The 18,261-nt window shown below is 37.2% G+C and overlaps 1 protein-coding gene across 4 annotated transcripts in view; it reads left to right on the top strand.

The window, feature by feature from the left end:
• The window catches only part of DICER1 (dicer 1, ribonuclease III), a 119,046-nt gene extending 102,771 nt beyond the window's left edge, over positions 1-16,275 (top strand). For all 4 annotated transcript variants that reach the window (XM_067555112.1, XM_067555111.1, XM_067555113.1 and 1 more), the window contains 5 exons: positions 3,785-4,667; positions 6,977-7,245; positions 10,727-10,889; positions 10,988-11,063; positions 11,354-16,275. In XM_067555112.1, coding sequence (XP_067411213.1) covers positions 3,785-4,667; positions 6,977-7,245; positions 10,727-10,889; positions 10,988-11,063; positions 11,354-11,519 — 1,557 coding nt within the window. In that variant the 3' untranslated portion in view covers positions 11,520-16,275. The remainder of the gene's footprint in view (positions 1-3,784; positions 4,668-6,976; positions 7,246-10,726; positions 10,890-10,987; positions 11,064-11,353) is intronic.
• Positions 16,276-18,261: the final 1,986 nt, after the last annotated feature.

The raw sequence follows: 18,261 nt of genomic DNA on the forward strand, positions 1-18,261 counted from the left end.
CTGCATGTTGGAGAACAGCCCAGAGTTCCTAAATATGCACGCGTCATGCACTTTTCCAGACCACCCCACATAGATATCGGTAAACCGACCCCTGTGATCCACAAGGGCCTGCAGCACCATGGAAAAGTAACCCTTATGGTTGATGTACTCTGCTGCTAGGTGGGAGAGGCGCTAAGATAGGGATGTGCGTGCCATCAGTGCCCCCCCCCCCCCCCCCCCCCCCCCCCCCCGCAGTTTGGGAACCCATCGCAGCAAACCCGTCTACTAGCTCCTGCACATATCCAAAAATCACTACCCTTCATAGCAGAAGTCTATTGATGGCCCTGCACACTTGAATCACGGTAGCTCCCGCTGTAGATTTACCAACTCTGAACTGATTCCCATCTGTGCAGTAACAGTCAGGGGTTGCCAGCTTCCACAGAGCGATGGCCACTCGCTTCTCCACCATCAGAGCTTGTCTCAAGCAAGTATTCATGCGCTTCAGGGATGGGGTCAGTTCCGCGCAAAGTCCAAGGAAAGTGGCCTTTCGAATGCGAAAGTTCTGCAGCCACTGGTCATCATCTCACAGCTGCATGACGATGCGGTCCCACCAGTCTGTGCTTTTTTCCTGGGACCAGAACCAGTGCTCCACAGACCGCAGATGATGCATAACGGCCTGCAGCAATCAGGAATTGTTCCATTCGATGTCTTGTAGTAGGGCAGCCTCGGTGACATCGCTGTTGCCTGTGCTTCGAGTAGTTCTCCTTTGAAAATACTCCAGGATAAGCCATGATGTATTTGTGATGCTCACAATAATAGTGCAGAGTTGAGCTGGCTCCATGTCTCTGCAGCAATGGCGAGCGTGCGGCATAAACAAACGGCGCGAAAACCGGTTTCCTGTTTGTTTGGGGCAAGAAGGGAGGGGGAAGGAGCGTTGCATCATGCGACAATGAAACTCATCCCAACAGCCCCTGCGGCTAGTTGCACTGTGGGATAGCAACCCACAGTGCACTGCTTTGACTGTTGACACAAGCATGGCGAGTGTGGATGCACAAGCCTGGCGCAAGGAGCATGGTGTGGACACGCTCCAGCGACTTCTAAAAATCAGCAGGTGAAAGTCGATTTTAGGTAAGTCGACTTCACCCTGCAGTGTAGACGTAGCCTTAGTCTGTAAGTGTTCAGAATTTTATTTTTTGACTCAGTACAATTTTGAAGCCCATACTCTGACTACAGAACCACCAGAGGGCACATGAGAGGACTGTTAAACAGATACTCTATATGAATAAATATTTATTGAAGAATAAAACCTGATTATTGTAATTCTGTATTCTGCAAAAATTTCATTCCAAAAGGATTTATTATTATACTGTTTGAAAAATCAAATCACGTATTTGGGGCTGGAGCTGATAAATTACTTGCGGGAAAAAAGATTCTTCATAATCTTTTAATGGCATATGGCGGCCCTTGCCAGTCACAAATTTTATTTGTAAATAACACATGCAGTTTCAGTCCAGGGCCCATATTGGACACTGGTCTCAAAAGATACTGCTGCCAAGTAGTAAAATAGTCATTTCATTGTCAAGGAATAAATTCCATTCTTAGTTGGTGGAGGGGGAGAGGGTTCACTAGAAATTAAAATCTGATAACATTTTGAATAATTGTTGTTAAAACATTGTAGACAAATGCTGGGATTCTTGGCCTGGCCAAATCATACAAGAAAAATGCAAGTAGTTTAGTTATCTGATCAAATAGCTAAATTTGGGGGGATGGGACCAAAAGGATCATGTAAGCATATATGATCTTTGGTTTGACATACAAGTAGTGACAGGAGAAAATGTGTTTTATAATTTAAACTCAAGCAGAATTTTTTTAGATGTGTGGGTTTTGGAGCCAAAGGGTAGTAGTTTCTGAAAAGATGCTGTCTAGCAAACTCCCACCACACCCTGGAATTACCTTTTGGCTTCCAAACTACTGTACAGTCTTATTACTTAATTATTTTTAAATCATCCAAGATATAACAGGTATATGAAGTATTAGTAATAGTTTGTTCTTTCTCACAGAGTTCACTTTTTTTTTTTTTTTTTTTTGCTGAGAGTTCAGGATACTTTTTTCCTTTGGGAAAATTTAAGTGATTGTCAATGAGATCTGTCAATCTGTTTTTAATCTGCTGTTTGGGCATCTTGTCATTCTTAATTGGAGTAGCCATATTCTGCTTTCATATGGCCTATGGAGTTTTACAGTTAATTCGCCTTTCTGATATGAAAATATGGCCTCCCAATACTTCATATCCCAGAATACTATACACTCCCTTTTGATCAGATCATCTGGAGCACTGCATGCTGGTACCATAGTATCTGCAAGCCATACTTAAAGATCAGGGCAAATATAAACTATTCCATTTTATTCAAATTCCATTTGTATGGTACGTAAATTTTATTTCAGGGTTTTTGAAAACCTTATTTGAGATAAATCATAGGCCTGCTGCTCATATTCATGCATTTTGGGACAACATGCATACAAACAAAAAAGGATCCAATGATCCAATTATAAAAATCCCTTTTATCCTTGTGCTACTGCAATCATTTTTCTCTAAGCAGCAAACTGCCAGTTTTCCCTTGTTATCAAGTAATTCATAGTCAGTTGGCAAACAAGAAGGAAAACAAGTTTAGAGAATCAACATACAATTAATTTTATATGTATAGAAAGAAAAGATGGAAAACAGGAGCTCTGTTTGGAAAAAGTTTGATGTTTATGAGGGTGATGGCCTGGATACATTGCGTTAGAGATTCAATAACTTATAAGTGGGGTAAATTTAAAAAAAAAAAAAAAAAAAGTTAGGCATGGGCCAATTTTTGACACGCAATATGAACTGTATTTTGAAAAAATAGTCAGTGAGAAAAAAAAATTAAGACCATGTAGGTTCTAACAGAGAACCTTCTTGATTCTGTTTTGCCAAAAAGATTTTTCCAATTTGTCATGCATTTTTGTAATATTGCAAATATTTCATAAGATCTGGTCTAAGAATGGAAAATACACAGACTTGGGCAGCATGTTTCTTAATCGCATTTTTTTTGGACAAAATATTAATGTATTCACTGGATGAAACAATGCAATAACTCAAAAAATACTCCAAAGGGGATACATTGAGACTGTTAATTCTTCTAAAGAGGTATTCAGTTAAATAGAATATGCGGGGCTACATTTTACTTTAATTAGAAGTGGATATAATTGTTGTTGCTCCATTTTCTTTCTAATTTGTGTATTTATCTTTGAAAGAAGGAGAAATTAGTGATACCTGTTATTTTTTCATTAATCATATGTATCAAATTTGTATAGATTGGAGTAAATCATCAAAAACAGGTATGTCAAAACATTACCTAACTAAGGATTCCATTGACAGCTTACTAAGGCCCTGACCCAGGAAAGCACTTGAGGTCAGTGCAGTTTACTCATGTGCTTGATTTTGCACCACTGAAGTCAGTGGAAACTTCGCCATTTCATGGGAGCAGGATCAGACCCAACAAACTTTCCTAGATTGGAGTTTATAAGCCTAAGGACCATTCCATATGCCAATGCAATTTTTTGTCTTAGAATGAGAACATTAATTGGTATTGCTCTTTGTATCTGATTAAACAAGTTAATTGATATCATTAACCTATAACAAATGTCATGCTTTTAAAGTTAGCTGACAGTGGTTATTATTTGAAATTATCATCTCTTGTGATTGAAGAGTTATGAAACTTGTTTAAAAAGTAATTATACCTTCTCTTTTTTTCCCCATGCCTCATTTTATTTCTTCTCTCAGACAAAAGAAAGCTTGTTGGCTAATGGTAAACTGGATGACGATTATGATGATGAAGAGGATGAAGACCTAATGTGGAGGTTACCCAAGGAAGAAGCTGACTTTGAAGATGATTTTTTGGAATATGATCAGGAGCATATCAAATTCATTGATAATATGTTAATGGGATCTGGGGCTTTTGTGAAGAAAATTTCTCTCTCGCCCTTTTCAACCACTGATTCTAGCTATGAATGGAAAGCACCCAAAAAATCATCCCTGGGCAATGTTCAATTTTCTTCAGATTTTGATGATTTTGACTACAGTTCTTGGGATGCTATGTGCTATCTGGATCCGAGCAAGGCTGTCGAAGAGGATGATTTTGTAGTAGGTTTCTGGAATCCGTCAGAAGAAAACTGTGGTGTTGACACAGGAAAACAGTCTATCTCGTATGACTTGCATACAGAGCAATGCATTGCTGACAAAAGCATTGCAGACTGTGTGGAAGCCTTGTTGGGTTGCTATCTGACCAGCTGTGGTGAAAGAGCTGCTCAGCTTTTCCTGTGTTCATTAGGGCTCAAGGTGCTCCCAGTAATTAAAAAAACTGAGTGGAACAGCACTTCGTGTTCTAACAAGGAGAATTTTAACAGTCAGCAGAAAAATCTTTCACCAAACTGTGCTTCTGCCTCTGTAGCCAGTTCACAGTGTTCTCTGTGTAAAGAAATGGAGTATGGCTGTTTGAAGATTCCACCAAGGTGTATGTTTGATCACCCAGATGCTGAAAAAACCCTGCATCACCTGATATCTGGTTTTGAAAATTTTGAGAAGAAAATTAACTACAGTTTTAAGAATAAGGCTTATCTTCTTCAGGCATTTACTCATGCCTCCTACCATTACAATACCATTACTGGTAAGCTGTTTTAAAGAAATTACTTGATTTCAGTTTAAACTGATATAAATAAAAGATGTACTGTGCAGAATATTTTTGTGCACAGATCTTTCCTTATGAGAGTTTACTTGATGTTTTTATATGTCAAAATAATTTCCTCTTAATAAAAAAATGAATACAATGAAGCTGTTCTTTAGGGGGATGCCAGTTAACTGTGTGAGACCTCTCTATGCCTAAAACGCTATGAGGGCACACGAGTGACTCACAATTCCCTAGTCCAAGTATATGGTATAGGGCACTGTAACACAGGTTTTTTCCTAGATTCTGCAGTCTTTTGTATTTTACCTCTGTCCCCTTGCTCATCAGCTGTACATGCTCAATACTAATCCTACACTCAGCAGGGCGACTTAGCAAAGAACCTCAGAAACTGCAGTGCCTCTCTAGAACTAGCCACTATAGTTTGCGTTTAAAAAAAAAATCAAGTGGTGCAATCAGCAGCTATTTCACTGAATTTCATCCCAAAAGCATCACGTTAGCTGAAACATTTTGTATGGTAGCAAATGACAAGTAACGTATTTTTAAGTTGTGAACTGGAAAGATCCCTTTAAGCATATGAGTAGTCAAAGGGTATATATTTTATAGTCAGGCATATCTTTAAGTACCTTACTGAATTAAGACCTAAATGTTTAGTAATATGAATTCATACCGCATTTTTTTGTTTTTGTTTTTTTTTTTCCTGTGCATGCTTCTTTTTTTTTTTTTAAAAAAAGGTTATTTCCAGGAGCAGGAGTTCATTGTTTGCAAATTGTCTGACCTTGAATAACTGTATTTATTTATGCATATAGAAAATTCATATCCTGAAACTCAATATTCATTTCTAAAGTTTTCTTGAAATAAGCCTAGGAGAAAATATAGACCCACTGAAATAAACTGTAAAACTCCCATTCACTTCACTGGCACCAGGATTTCACCTGTAGGCTGAATTAATCTGTTGCTCACAAGTAGCTCAGTTTGGGAATGCTCAGGAGCACCTTTAGGGCCCAGTCCTCTGAGGTATATGTATTGAGAATCCTCAACTCATACAAAGGTCAGTAGGAGTTGAGGGTGCCCAGCACCTATTGGGACCTAGATCTTAGGGAAGGATCACTTTCAGTCAAGTGACACCTTGACCAAATATCATGGGGCCTCACAGAAAGTGGAAGTAATTATTTTCCTGGAGAAATTCCTCTCAAAAAACTCTCAGCTCTTAATTTAAAACAAATCCTATTGAGATGTTAATATGCTAAGATAGAGGTCTAACAAGGAGAATATATTTAGTATTTAAAATTTAACATAGCATTTTAAAATGCCTTTACCTGAAGGAGAGAGACATTCTTTACAAACATTAAGCTTCACAATACTTATATGAGTAAACTGGTAGGTAATTATCCCTATTACACAAATGAGAAAATTGAGGCATAGCGTCTTGACCAATGTTACACAGTCAGTGTCAGAAACTTGAATGTAGATTCCCAGTTTCCTACTTCAACTGCCTGGGAAGAATATTTTGGGGAAACTATTAATGCTAGTGATAACATTTTTCATGAGAAGTAAAAGCTATTATGTGTCAGGACGTCAGGTGATAGCTACTGAAAACTGCAGCATACTATTTAATTTTTAAAGCTTTCTGTTTGGTTTTTTTTCTTAACCCATCTCTCATACCTTTCAAGATTTGTGCTTTTATTTATACATTAAAAAACAAACAAAAACCCCAAGTCAAAATTAAAAGCAGCATGTATGCAAGTGAAGCAGCATTGAACACTTAAACTAAAAAAAATAAAGGAATAGAAAATTAATGTTTTTGAGTTAATTACAAAAGAACCCCCACTTTCTTCTCATGTAGTGGATTGTTTTCTTTATTGAATTTTTGGAAGCTTGGTTATCATTGTCTGTCCAGATAAACACAGTTGTACTATCACTTGATGTTTTTTGTTCAATCAGATTTAAAGCCTTTGAGCCTTGATTATAAGCCCATGTTGCCACCAGGTTGTTAAATGAGTATTTGATTCAGAAGAGGATTCATTAGTACATATAATTTGTGAAGCTTTTTCTTCTTTTAGAAATCTGTTAAAACAGGCAGAACAACCTTTTACGATAGCACTGAAGACAAGATCCAGTAAAAAGATACTTGTGTTTAAACATGGATATTTATCTCTTTTTAGCATTGGTTAACTTGTGGTATTTACATAGCAAAAAGCCAAAACTTCTATTCAGAGAGGCCAAGAAAGAACGTGTTAGTTAAACAAACTTAATTGTATTGCCATACATTCGTTTATTTTCAATGCTTTAAGATTGTTACCAGCGCTTGGAATTCCTGGGAGATGCAATTTTGGACTACCTCATAACCAAGCACCTTTATGAAGACCCACGGCAACACTCTCCAGGAGTTCTAACTGACCTACGATCTGCGCTAGTCAATAATACCATCTTTGCATCATTAGCTGTAAAGTATGACTACCACAAGTACTTCAAAGCTGTCTCTCCTGAGCTGTTTCATGTTATTGATGACTTTGTACAGTTTCAGATGGAAAAGAATGAAATGCAAGGAATGGATTCTGAGGTTAGTGGTATTTGAAAGTATTTGCGTTCAGAGTCTGAATTTTCTTAGCATGATACAGATTTTTATAGTATGTTAGTTTTGAATGTACAGCAGCCAAAGAAGCACATGGATGCCAGTAACGCAGTATTTACTTTGCATAATTGCATGCTTTCATTAAACAGCTTTTACTAAATGAAAGTGCTCAGAAAATAACTTTTGAATTGAATTGATACCAGGTTTTACCCTGGGTTCTCCTGTGATATTCAATATAGGTGATATCATACCTTCATGCTTATACCACAATTTTTTCTACACCACTTCAGTAGTGTTCTTCATCACTGACTGAGAGGCCCTATTTCCTCTGGCCAGGGAAATATCTTTCCCTATTAGCATCTTTCAAGTGAACTGTTTTTAAGAGCAATTTGGTTGAAGATTTGTAAACGTGGTCCATGAACTGGCCAAGAAAACTAAGTACATTATATGCTGATGGACACTTATTTGCTGGGAAAGGGACTAAAACCAACTAATTTCAGATAAGCTACTAAACAACCATATGATGGCAATGGCTTTCAGTCTCAGCTGATCTGGGTCAGATTCAAACCAGTTACCTAGAACTGAAAGATGACGTTCTTTCTATTATCAAGCCCCATAGCCATTCAGTCTTCCTTAATATTTTGGTTTGATCTTTCTCTGATCAATATCCTCTATATGAAGTCTTGAGAATAATTGTGGCTCTGTTGCTTTTAGAGCGAGAACCTACCTTCTAAGAATATGCTAAAACTTGTGTTGATTAAATCTGCAAAGAAACACTTGCCGTCTTTGTCTTCAGTAGGTTGCTCGCTCCATTACTCGGCTTAAAGGAGACAAAGGACTTGAAAAAAAAAATACACACACACTCACACTTTTTTTATTGCCCTTACATTTACTACAAACCAAACCTTTAAATTTTCCATTGCAAGATGAGAAACCAACTGAGAGGCCAAGTGTTGTAGAAATAGATCATTATTTTGATACCATGAAAAACTTGGATGGATGGAAATAATTTAATCACAAAGGATCAGACTCTGCCACCCTTATATTGTGTAGTATTCATTACGGTGGGTCTCCCCAGTGTGAGTAAGGGGAATAGAATCTAGCCTTAAAGTTTTATAACAGTGCATTTTGGCTTTGTGAAAATGATCCCATCATTTAGTATGGTTAAGGTGATACCTCAGAAACCATGCCAGAAAAAAACAGCAGGTTATAAGATGTCTGGAGTTTTTTACTTCCTGTTTCTATCTACTCCTCTACCTGCTCCCTGTGCTAGTCTGGCAGGAGGCTACTGAGTCTTCCTATAATTTCATCAATGTTAGTGCAAGAACCTTTGCTGCAGCAGATCCTGCCAGTTAGATCAGTCTCCATTCATCTCTCCATGTCACCAGCATTTTTTTCAAATCTCACTCCTAAAACATCTTTTGTCCCTTACCTTGTACTACCTTTTTAAAATATCCTTTCTCTGTTATTTATAAGGGGAATAGAACTTCCTAAAGTGTTTTGCAATACATTTGGTGTGAAATACACTGTGCAAATAACTCCTGGGGGAATTCTGCACCAGAAGATTAAAAATTCTGCACACAATATTTTAAAATATTTTATTTGTCAAAATAACACAATATAATCATGCCAGTTTCAATTACTTTGGCAATTTAATTCAAAATACATGTCAGGAAGTATGTCCAACAATACAGACCAAAAAAGATTCAGGAAATGTTTTGGGTTTTTTTTGACAAAAAGATTCCTTTCTAGGCATATTAATATAGAACTTTGAACAATAATTCATTTAAACTGCAATACAGAAACCTATTTCCTATACTCCTCAGAAACAGTGCAAAGGCTTGAGGGAGTCATGGGTAATGGAGGAGCTGAAGGAGAGGGAAAGAACTTGGCAGTGAGCCTGGAGGGTTGTTGGGTGTGGGTGGGAAAGGTGTGTGTGGAAGGATTGTTAGGGAGCCTCCCCTATGCAGACCTTAACCGACTCCAGCTTCTTCCTTTCATTTAGGCACATTTCTCCCCATCCCCTTATGACCCTGCAGCCCCTCTCCCATTCAGTCCCTGGCTCAGTGCTGTTACCCCACTAGCTTCTGAGCCCGTGCCCCAGTCTGTTGCCCTGACTAGCCCTTCTGAACCCCCGTCTGTGACCACCCCCACCCCACCCTGCAGCCCTGCCCTGCTCTCTCCTTCCCATGCCACTTCACCTGGCCCCACTGGGAGGAGCACAGCGACTCTGCCCAGCTGGCTGCCCTCTCTTCTGGCAGCCGCTGGTGGGTGAAAGGTGTAACTGCAGCGCCTCGCCAGAAGAATCTATGGTCTGCGGAGAACAAAAAATAAATAAATGCCAGGACCATGAATTCTGCATGTGTGCAGTGGTGCAGAATTCATCCAGGAGTAGCAAATAGTTGCATATTTGCTTAACAGTAAGATTGCTGTTTGGAGGGTGTGTACATTGTCCCGTTCACTGTTAGATCAATTTTAGGAATAAATATTGGGTGGGACTAATATATGGACTATATCTTTTAAGAGGGTGGAGTATTTGCCATAGAATTTTAAACTCATGAACCACAACCAAATGAGTGAGAGGCTGGCCAGTAGGGGAAGAGAAAAGATAGAAAGATGTTCATTTCATTTATTTGGGGATGTAGTGGTTAAACACCGTTTTATTAAATTCAGATTCCTGTGTTGTTTGCACTTAGGCAAAACGTGCACAAAACTGCATATAACTAAAATAAATATCTTTGTATTATTGTGAAGGACTCTATAAAACTATTAATCAAGAAATGTACACATACACAATATATACACCTTTTTACAATATAAAAAACAGCACCACATAAAAGCAGTAGTAAAGCATAGAAGAAAACTGCATATATTTTTAAAAGAAGACTCTAGTATCACGTAGCTAATCATGCAAATAGTATTAACTTAGTCTGACAGTAATGAGTTGTTATTTATAATGGCTTATTTCAATTACACTTATGCTCCATCTGCCTTCTGTAGCTGAGAACCTATGGAAAGTGTATGAGAGTTACATACCATTAAACATGATATATTCAACCAAAAATTAGACTTAGGCTTTGAAAGCCTCCATCTCGGAGATGTTTAAAATATGAACTCTTGGTTATGAATGGCTTACTAGCATCGACTGACAGAGACAAGCCTGTTTCTTATTGGGAAGCACAGACCCAAGGTGAAATTCTGCAGTATGCATAGGATTCAAAAAAGCATATATGGTATCTGTATGCGGTGGCTTTATTTTTATTTTATTCTTTTACTGTCACATATCTGAAAACCACTAGAATCCAGCAAGGTGGTTTCATTTGGGAATACAGCAATGATTTAGCTGTGGAAAGGAGTAATTGAAAGACTCAAGGCACACAGGAGAAGGTGTAAGAGAGAACTTATATTTCTGAAGATTGTTTCTTTTAAAAAAAATGTGTAGTACAACAACTCTTATCATTTCAAACAGCTCAGAAGATCTGAAGAGGATGAAGAGAAGGAAGAAGATATTGAAGTACCAAAGGCCATGGGAGATATATTTGAGTCACTAGCTGGTGCCATTTATATGGATAGTGGGATGTCTTTGGAAATGGTTTGGCATGTGTACTATCCTATGATGAGGCCATTAATAGGTAATGTATCACAGAAGAAAGTTTTAGTAATTCATTTCTTGTATTGTCAGCAGGGGAAAAATCAGGTTGAGTTTTTTGTTTTTGTTTTTAACCTATAGAAAAGTTTTCTGCGAATGTGCCTCGTTCCCCTGTTCGGGAGCTGCTGGAGATGGAACCAGAGACAGCCAAATTTAGGTAAGAGTCAATTTGCTTCGTAAGCATTTCTGTTAAATCTTTTTTTAAACCATGCTTCATAGACTACTGAGAATTTTTAATGGCTATTGATTGTTTAATCTAGCCAATACTGAGTAAGGAAGATGTTCTTTGCCCTTACTGATTACTTTTTTTAGGACATTTACTTACAAAGTTTTCTAAGGGAAAAATAAAAACTATTTAATTATACACTTATCTATCGGAAGACCATGAGGAGTCTTTCTTCACCTTTGCTTATGTTGGTGGTAATATGTATGTATTTTTTTTTGCAGTCCTGCAGAAAGAACTTACGATGGAAAGGTCAGAGTAACAGTGGAAGTTGTAGGGAAAGGAAAGTTTAAAGGTGTTGGCAGAAGCTATAGGATTGCCAAATCTGCAGCTGCAAGAAGAGCACTACGAAGCCTCAAAGCAAACCAACCTCAGGTCCCAAACAGCTGAGACGCCTCTTAAAAAAGATAAAATAAAATAAAAAAACTACACAAAATGAAGTTTAAAAAAAACTTTTTTTTTAAAAAAAGTTGATGTTGAGAGGAACAAATTGAAGACAGAATTTAAAGTTTGTTTGATAACAGAATAGCTAACAAAACATTTAACGTGTATAAAATTTTGGAACTAATTGTAGTTATAGTTTTTTGCGCAAACACAATCTTGTCTTCTTTCCTCACTTCTGCTTTGTTTAATCACAAGAGTGCTTTAATGATGACATTTAGCTAGTGTTCAAAATAATTGTTGTCAGGTTTTTTTGGTTTATTTTTGTCAGTACAGCTTTGCTTAGTGTTAGAAGGCCAGGGATCTTATGCCTAATGCAGTTGCTAGATTTATATATAGTAATCTTGAAAGTCCTCAATCTGTGCACTAGTGCCAGTCATAAAGCAGTTTATAAACTGCACTGGATGATTTGGTATAAGAGAGAATAAGTGTGCCAGTATTGTCCTCCCCTTGCCCCCTCCCCCAAATGTCATCTTTGCATCAAGATGACATTCTCAGTCATTATTGCACTTATTTGTTAGGGACAGGTTTTTAGTTGAAATGGCTGGCATATTGGTAGAATTAAATTTCAACTTCCTGATGCCACATAGTCTTGCATAAAAAGGTTCTTGCCTTAAAAGTAAATAAACCCTCACTAATAATCTTTAATTTCTGATCTTTTTGGAACAAACTTGTTTTACATTCCCTTCATTTTATTATGCATTTTATGATGATACAGCTCTATATTTCCAATACAACATATTAGTATAGCTGTGACTTAATTTATTACAGGATTATAATAGAAATGTATTCATATGTATGTAATGAGGTTATTTTTAACAATTCAGAGGAGGTGGTTAGTCTACAGATTTTTTTTGATACCACAAACAAAAAATGATCTTTGGCTAAAATTCCAGTTTTACACAAACCTGCAAACTAGATAGTTCCAATACTTGGAAACAAATAGTAATGAATAATTGCACAGTTCAGACTGTTCTAACAAAATAACCTTAGACATATCACACCTAAAATATGCTGCAGATTTTATAATCAATTGGTTACTTATTTAACAAATGGAGCACCTTTACACTTAGAGATATTTCCACATAAATTTCTTACTGTACTTTTCAGAGTTGCATGCATATTTCACTTACCAAAGCTGTGCTGTTAAATGCCATGAAAGCTGATGTTTGAGATAAACTGCCGTACTTTTGATAAATCTGTGATTTAGGTCCTTAATTTAGAGAAACTAGCTCATTGTTTTTTCAGTCTATTTGGAAAAAAAAAAAACCCATACATTTTTAGGCTTTGCCTGTGTTTCTTTAATTAGATTATTGTAGGCACTCTTCACTTAAATACCTCAGTTCTGTTCTGTTCTGTTTTTTTTTTTTTTTTTTTTTGCATGCATTGGTTTTTTGTTTTTGTTTTTTTGTTTTGGTGCTATGTTTATATATTATGCTTGAAATTTTAATTTTTTGCACTGTGACTATAATACCTCTTAATTTACCTTTTTTAAAAAGCAGTGGGTTAGTCTTGCACTCCCACCAATATCAGCAGAGGTTTGCTGCAATTTTGCCCTTTTAATTATGCTTGAAGTTTGAGAAAGCTGAGCAAGGTGTTTCAGTGTTTTCCAGCACATTGGTCTGAATTTGGTGCTGTTTTATGTGTAAAATTACAAATAAATACTGTATTTCCTGTTTTTAAAACCCTACTCCCTTTCATACACACTCACGCTAAGTAAACAACAACAAAAAACCAAACCCTGTCAGCTCTAGCTTTCTAGAAAATAGAAAAAGGAGAGAGGGGGAGAAAAAAACCTTAGTGGCAAGGGATGAACATTAAGCTTCTCTGAAATACAGATTTTTAAAATTAGGTTTTCTATCTATAGTTTTTAATATTAAAATTATAATAATTCTTACAAAAATCTGGAAACAAATTCATGGTATGGATGGTATAATAGCACTAATTCTATATTTTTTTAAACAAAACAACATTTCTGTTTTGGTTCTTCACTCATTATGACAAAGAGTTATCATGGGAATTTTAAAACCCGCAAATCTTTAAATATATTTAAATTAAACTTGTTTTATGCAAAAGAAAAAAAGAATGATTGTGTACGAGTAACTTGGTCTGAACCATCACACAATTAAAAATGTACTGATAAGCATTTCTTTCTGCCAGAAGTCAGGATTATGCAACACACCAATGTAAAATGCATTATCACTAATGTGACAATTCCATGGCACCTGGCCCAAGGATCAATTTTTTAAAAAAGTCACACCATTCCTCATGCTTAAAAAGAATAAATAGTTAATTATATTACAATGAATACTATAAAATAAAAATGGTGGGGTCCTCTGTGAACACTTTAAGAAATAGATTTGTTTCTTGGACTTCCGAAGGTCATGAATTCTCATGGTTTTGAGCTAAATCTATTAGCAGTAAAAAAAAAAAAAATTATATGGAAAAATCAAACTTTGGTACCAAGTGTTTGATATAAAGAAAACAAACTGAATTTGGTGTTATGTTCTGTATTTCAGCAGTGGTCAATGATCCCCTTGTTACTAGATAAAGCCTATGAATTGAAAATACGAAATGTGTAGTGGCTGACTATAAAGTAGTTTCTGCTGCTGATGTGTTTTTGAAATGCCGTAACTCTTGTCCAGTGTGACCTCATTGAAATGTTTCATATCCTTTGGGATAGAAAAATCCTCTTAGTTTCCATGCTGTACAACTGTGTGTTTCACTCTTCGGTTGATATGATTGTGATATTGAACAGTGAATGCTATTAAAGACCTAAATCTGATCATTTTGAAGGTTGGGATAGATATACTCACTTGACAATGCTATAAGCACAAGTGTAAGTGGACTGTTGCAACCCATCTTCAAAAGCAACCACACAGACTTCTCATAAATAGTGTGGGGGTTAGTTGGCATGAACCTTGGTTTTGATCTTCTTAGTTCTATTATACTGTACTTTAAACAGTCCTCCTAACTATGCTGTGTTTTTATTTTTATGGCTTTTTTTTTTGCGCTGTTCTATTCATGTAGCACAAATAAGCATTGCACTTGGTACCATGCTTTACCTCATTTCAAGGAAAAAATATGCTTAACAGAGAGGAAAAATGTGGTTTGGCCTTGCTGCTGTTTTGATTTACTGAATTTGAAAAAGATAATTATAATGCCTGCAATGTGTCATTTACTTGCACAACTTATATAGGTCATTTGTAATGTCTGTGGCATTTTTACTGTGTATGAAAATACAACAAAGACGTGATGAAAATCTTGATTGTATTTTAAAACTATTGTTTTTATTACATCATTTTTACTGTTATGTAAAGTAATTAAAATTAGAATGACCTCTGACACTCCTGTAGTTATCTCGGAACAAACCAACATGTTATATGCATAGTGTAGTTTTTACAAGAAGACAGCCCGTAGCAATTTGGTCAACTTTAACTAAATCTCTCCATTTTTTTGGATATTGAGGGATCTGTAGTGACTTCTGAAGTGTTTATTCAGCTTGATGCTGCTAAAGTTCGTATTAAAAGGTCTACTATTTTTCAGTCTCATTACATGAAGCTTTGCTGTGACTGCAGAGTACAGAATTTAACAAGAATTCAAGCCAATCCGAGTACCAATTCAGAGTATAATGCAAAGCTTAATAGACATGGGGCCAGATCCTTAGCTTGTGTAAATTAGCCTGGCACCACTGAGGCTTACAGAGTCATTTCAGTTTACATCAGCTGAGGGTCTGAAACTAATTGGTCATGTCTGAGTTTGGGTTTCTGTCCTTGTATTTAAAAATAGAGCCATCATCTGGGAAATGCTTATGTGTATGATATAGGTACTGCAGACACACCTGTCTGTATAGAAAATATAAGAGACTTTTGATCCCAGACTTAACAGCATTTTTGAAGCTGAAGATGTTAAATTCCTATGTAATTTGCTGTGAAGTTACACTTGTCTATATTTGGCCACATGCCATTCACTTTTTTTTCCACAAGAACAGTCTCACTGAAAACCAGTAGATTTATTGTGAGTCCGGTGAGGAGGATTTTGACTTGTGGTACTTGATTATTGACAGATTTGTGTTTTTCAACCACTTTAATTTTCAAAAAGTTAAAATGGATTCTTTAGTTTTACACATTACATTTAAAAACATAAAACTACAGTTCACGACTATGAAATGTAATCTAAATATCAACTGTAGCTCCATCAGAATTATGTTGGCAAATATGAGTAGAGGTCATTGTTGTATACTCCACTACCAGTTAAAAATAACGTCTTTCAAAAGTAACTTTAAAAATATATACACTTTACCAATACATTTTTTTTATTTCTTCCCCCTTTTAATATGGATAGAAACCACAGACTATTTAAATTGCTTTGTAGATGCACTCAAAATGTACTGCAGCAGCAAGTTATGTAGAAAAAAACAAATGTTTGTGAAAAAGAATTGGGAATTGCAGGTGTTTTTCTTGTAAATAGTTTGACATAAAAGATGGTTAAAATCAAGTAGAATTAATAACAAATAAAATTTGATGAACAATAAAATATTTACCATCACATGCTGCAACTGTCTTTAAGGGACATAATGTAATTCATTCATACTGTAATCATGCTGCAGAAATTTGCAGCCTGCACCTTATGGATCACAATTACCTTTAATAGTTTTTTGTAACAATTGTAGCTGAGTATATCTCCAATAAAGTTATGGTCTGTTCACTTTGTGTTGTGTTTTCTTTAGTTTAATAGGACTGTTAGAGCCTTGCAACAAATATTAATCTTTTATTACTCACAAATTTTACTTTTCTGTTTAAATCTAAATAGCTGTCTTTAAATATAAAATGTATTTAAACAAGACTAGGAAATAATGTTTGTATACAATTGTGCTCATCCCATTCCATTGATGGACTGTCAGAAAAAAATTCTCAAGGTTTCTTCATAATTTATTTTTTTAAAAACCACTCACCTCTTAACTCATCTGAAAAATATTGGGCCTGAAGCCTCAATTGGATCTGTGTGGGTGTACCCTTGCACCTACCCAAAGCCTCCTTGAAGTGGGACATCAGGCATGCACAAAGATCTGCCTGCTCAGATTGGATTACACAGTTTGAGCCCATATTTTTAAGAAATGCAAATAAAATATACATAGAACATTTCCCCTCCTGTTTATGCTGTTATTCTTTGGGTATCTCATCTGGGATTCTGAAAACAAATGAGTCTAGCTTTCTGACTTGTGCAACTAGTCCCATACTGCAAAGTTTAAGGAGGCAAGACAGACCTGTCAGTCACCAATCAGGGATTTGCTCTCCCTTCAAGAAGGTTCCCCAGTTTGATCTTCCTCTTGGCATCAGCAACAGGCAATTTCTGGTGCTCCTCTTCCCTAAACTATAGAGTGTAAAAAAACACCTTCTAAACTGCCAGTGTGGCTCCATCATTTTTCCTCCCTTTCTCTTGTGAGAGAGCCTGTCTGCGATTTTTTTCTGTGGCTCTAGGTGAATCTTGCTCCACAGCATGCAGCAGACTCTTCTCTACTCCCACCTCAAGCTCAGCATAGTGGACACATCAGCTAAGAGGTTCTTGCTGTGCTCATCTCCCCTATAGCCTTCCAAGCAACGTTTTTGGACTCTGTTCTCAGGAGCAGCCTCTGCCTTTCTGCTCTAGCTTCCCATCTGAACACGTAGCACCACTGATGCTGGTAGGCAAGATTCCCTAAGCTTTGAGACCTGTGGTCTAGGATCACAGATTGGGGTTAGGGGACAAGAAGGCTGCTTTAGTCCTCTTCCCTCTACCCCTCTTCCCAATGTGGCAGCATTAGAAGAAATGTGGGGAAAGCTGGTGCCAGGTTGGTGGAAGTATACAGCAATCCAGCTCCAGCCTCATCCTGCAATAGACACACCAGCAGGGCTTCCGTTGCATAATCTTGAATGATCCACCCTTCTGCCCCCCCTGAAAGCATCCCTGCTGCTGTCTACCGGGGTGCCTCTGTCAGCTGCCGACACTACTACTACATTGGGAGTAAGTGCTTTTCCTTAATGGTGCTTATAGTCCTTTCATACATGTTCCCATATCCTCACTTCTCTTCTGGATGACTTTTAGTAGGCAACAGTGCACATCTTGGCATTGGCTTTTCTAGCTACCCTCAGCCACTCAAATAGGGACCCCAACTTGTTGATGGGACCCACCCTGATAGGATTAGGCCAGTACTTCCCAGCCTGAGTGGTCAGGCTGCAGAGGCTCGCAGCTGGAGCTATCTCAGGCATCCCTCTTGATCCTTCTATTCAAGGGCCCTCTGGAAACAATAAGACAAAGTCAAAATACAGGCCAGCCCTCAGTGGGAGAGCAGCTGGACAATTGCCTGTAATGAGGGCCAAGGCCAAGTGGCAGCATAAGAAAGGAAAACGGGAAGACTCAGGCTGGGATACGTCAGGGTATCCAATGCCCAGAGACCCCTTGTTCCAGTGAGTCAGTCAAGTCAAAGCTAAGAGAAGGCATAGCAATAAAGGATTTTGTCTCCAAGAAGAAAACCTGATCTTTCCTTAAAAGAGAGAATCTAGTAATCACAAATCTTCCCCTTCATCCTCCTCATTGCTGGGGAGTGAGGAACTCTCCCAACTTCACCAACTGAAGGAGAATTCCACTATAAATAGTAATATGGAGCCTCTAAAGGCTTCTGAAGAAGCCACATATCAGAGTGAAAGTGGAA

The sequence above is a fragment of the Emydura macquarii genome, unplaced genomic scaffold (assembly GCF_026122565.2).
Source record: "Emydura macquarii macquarii isolate MOO-44397 ecotype Brisbane River unplaced genomic scaffold, CSIRO-AGI_Emac_v2 contig_1551, whole genome shotgun sequence".
NCBI classification, from domain to species: domain Eukaryota; kingdom Metazoa; phylum Chordata; order Testudines; family Chelidae; genus Emydura; species Emydura macquarii.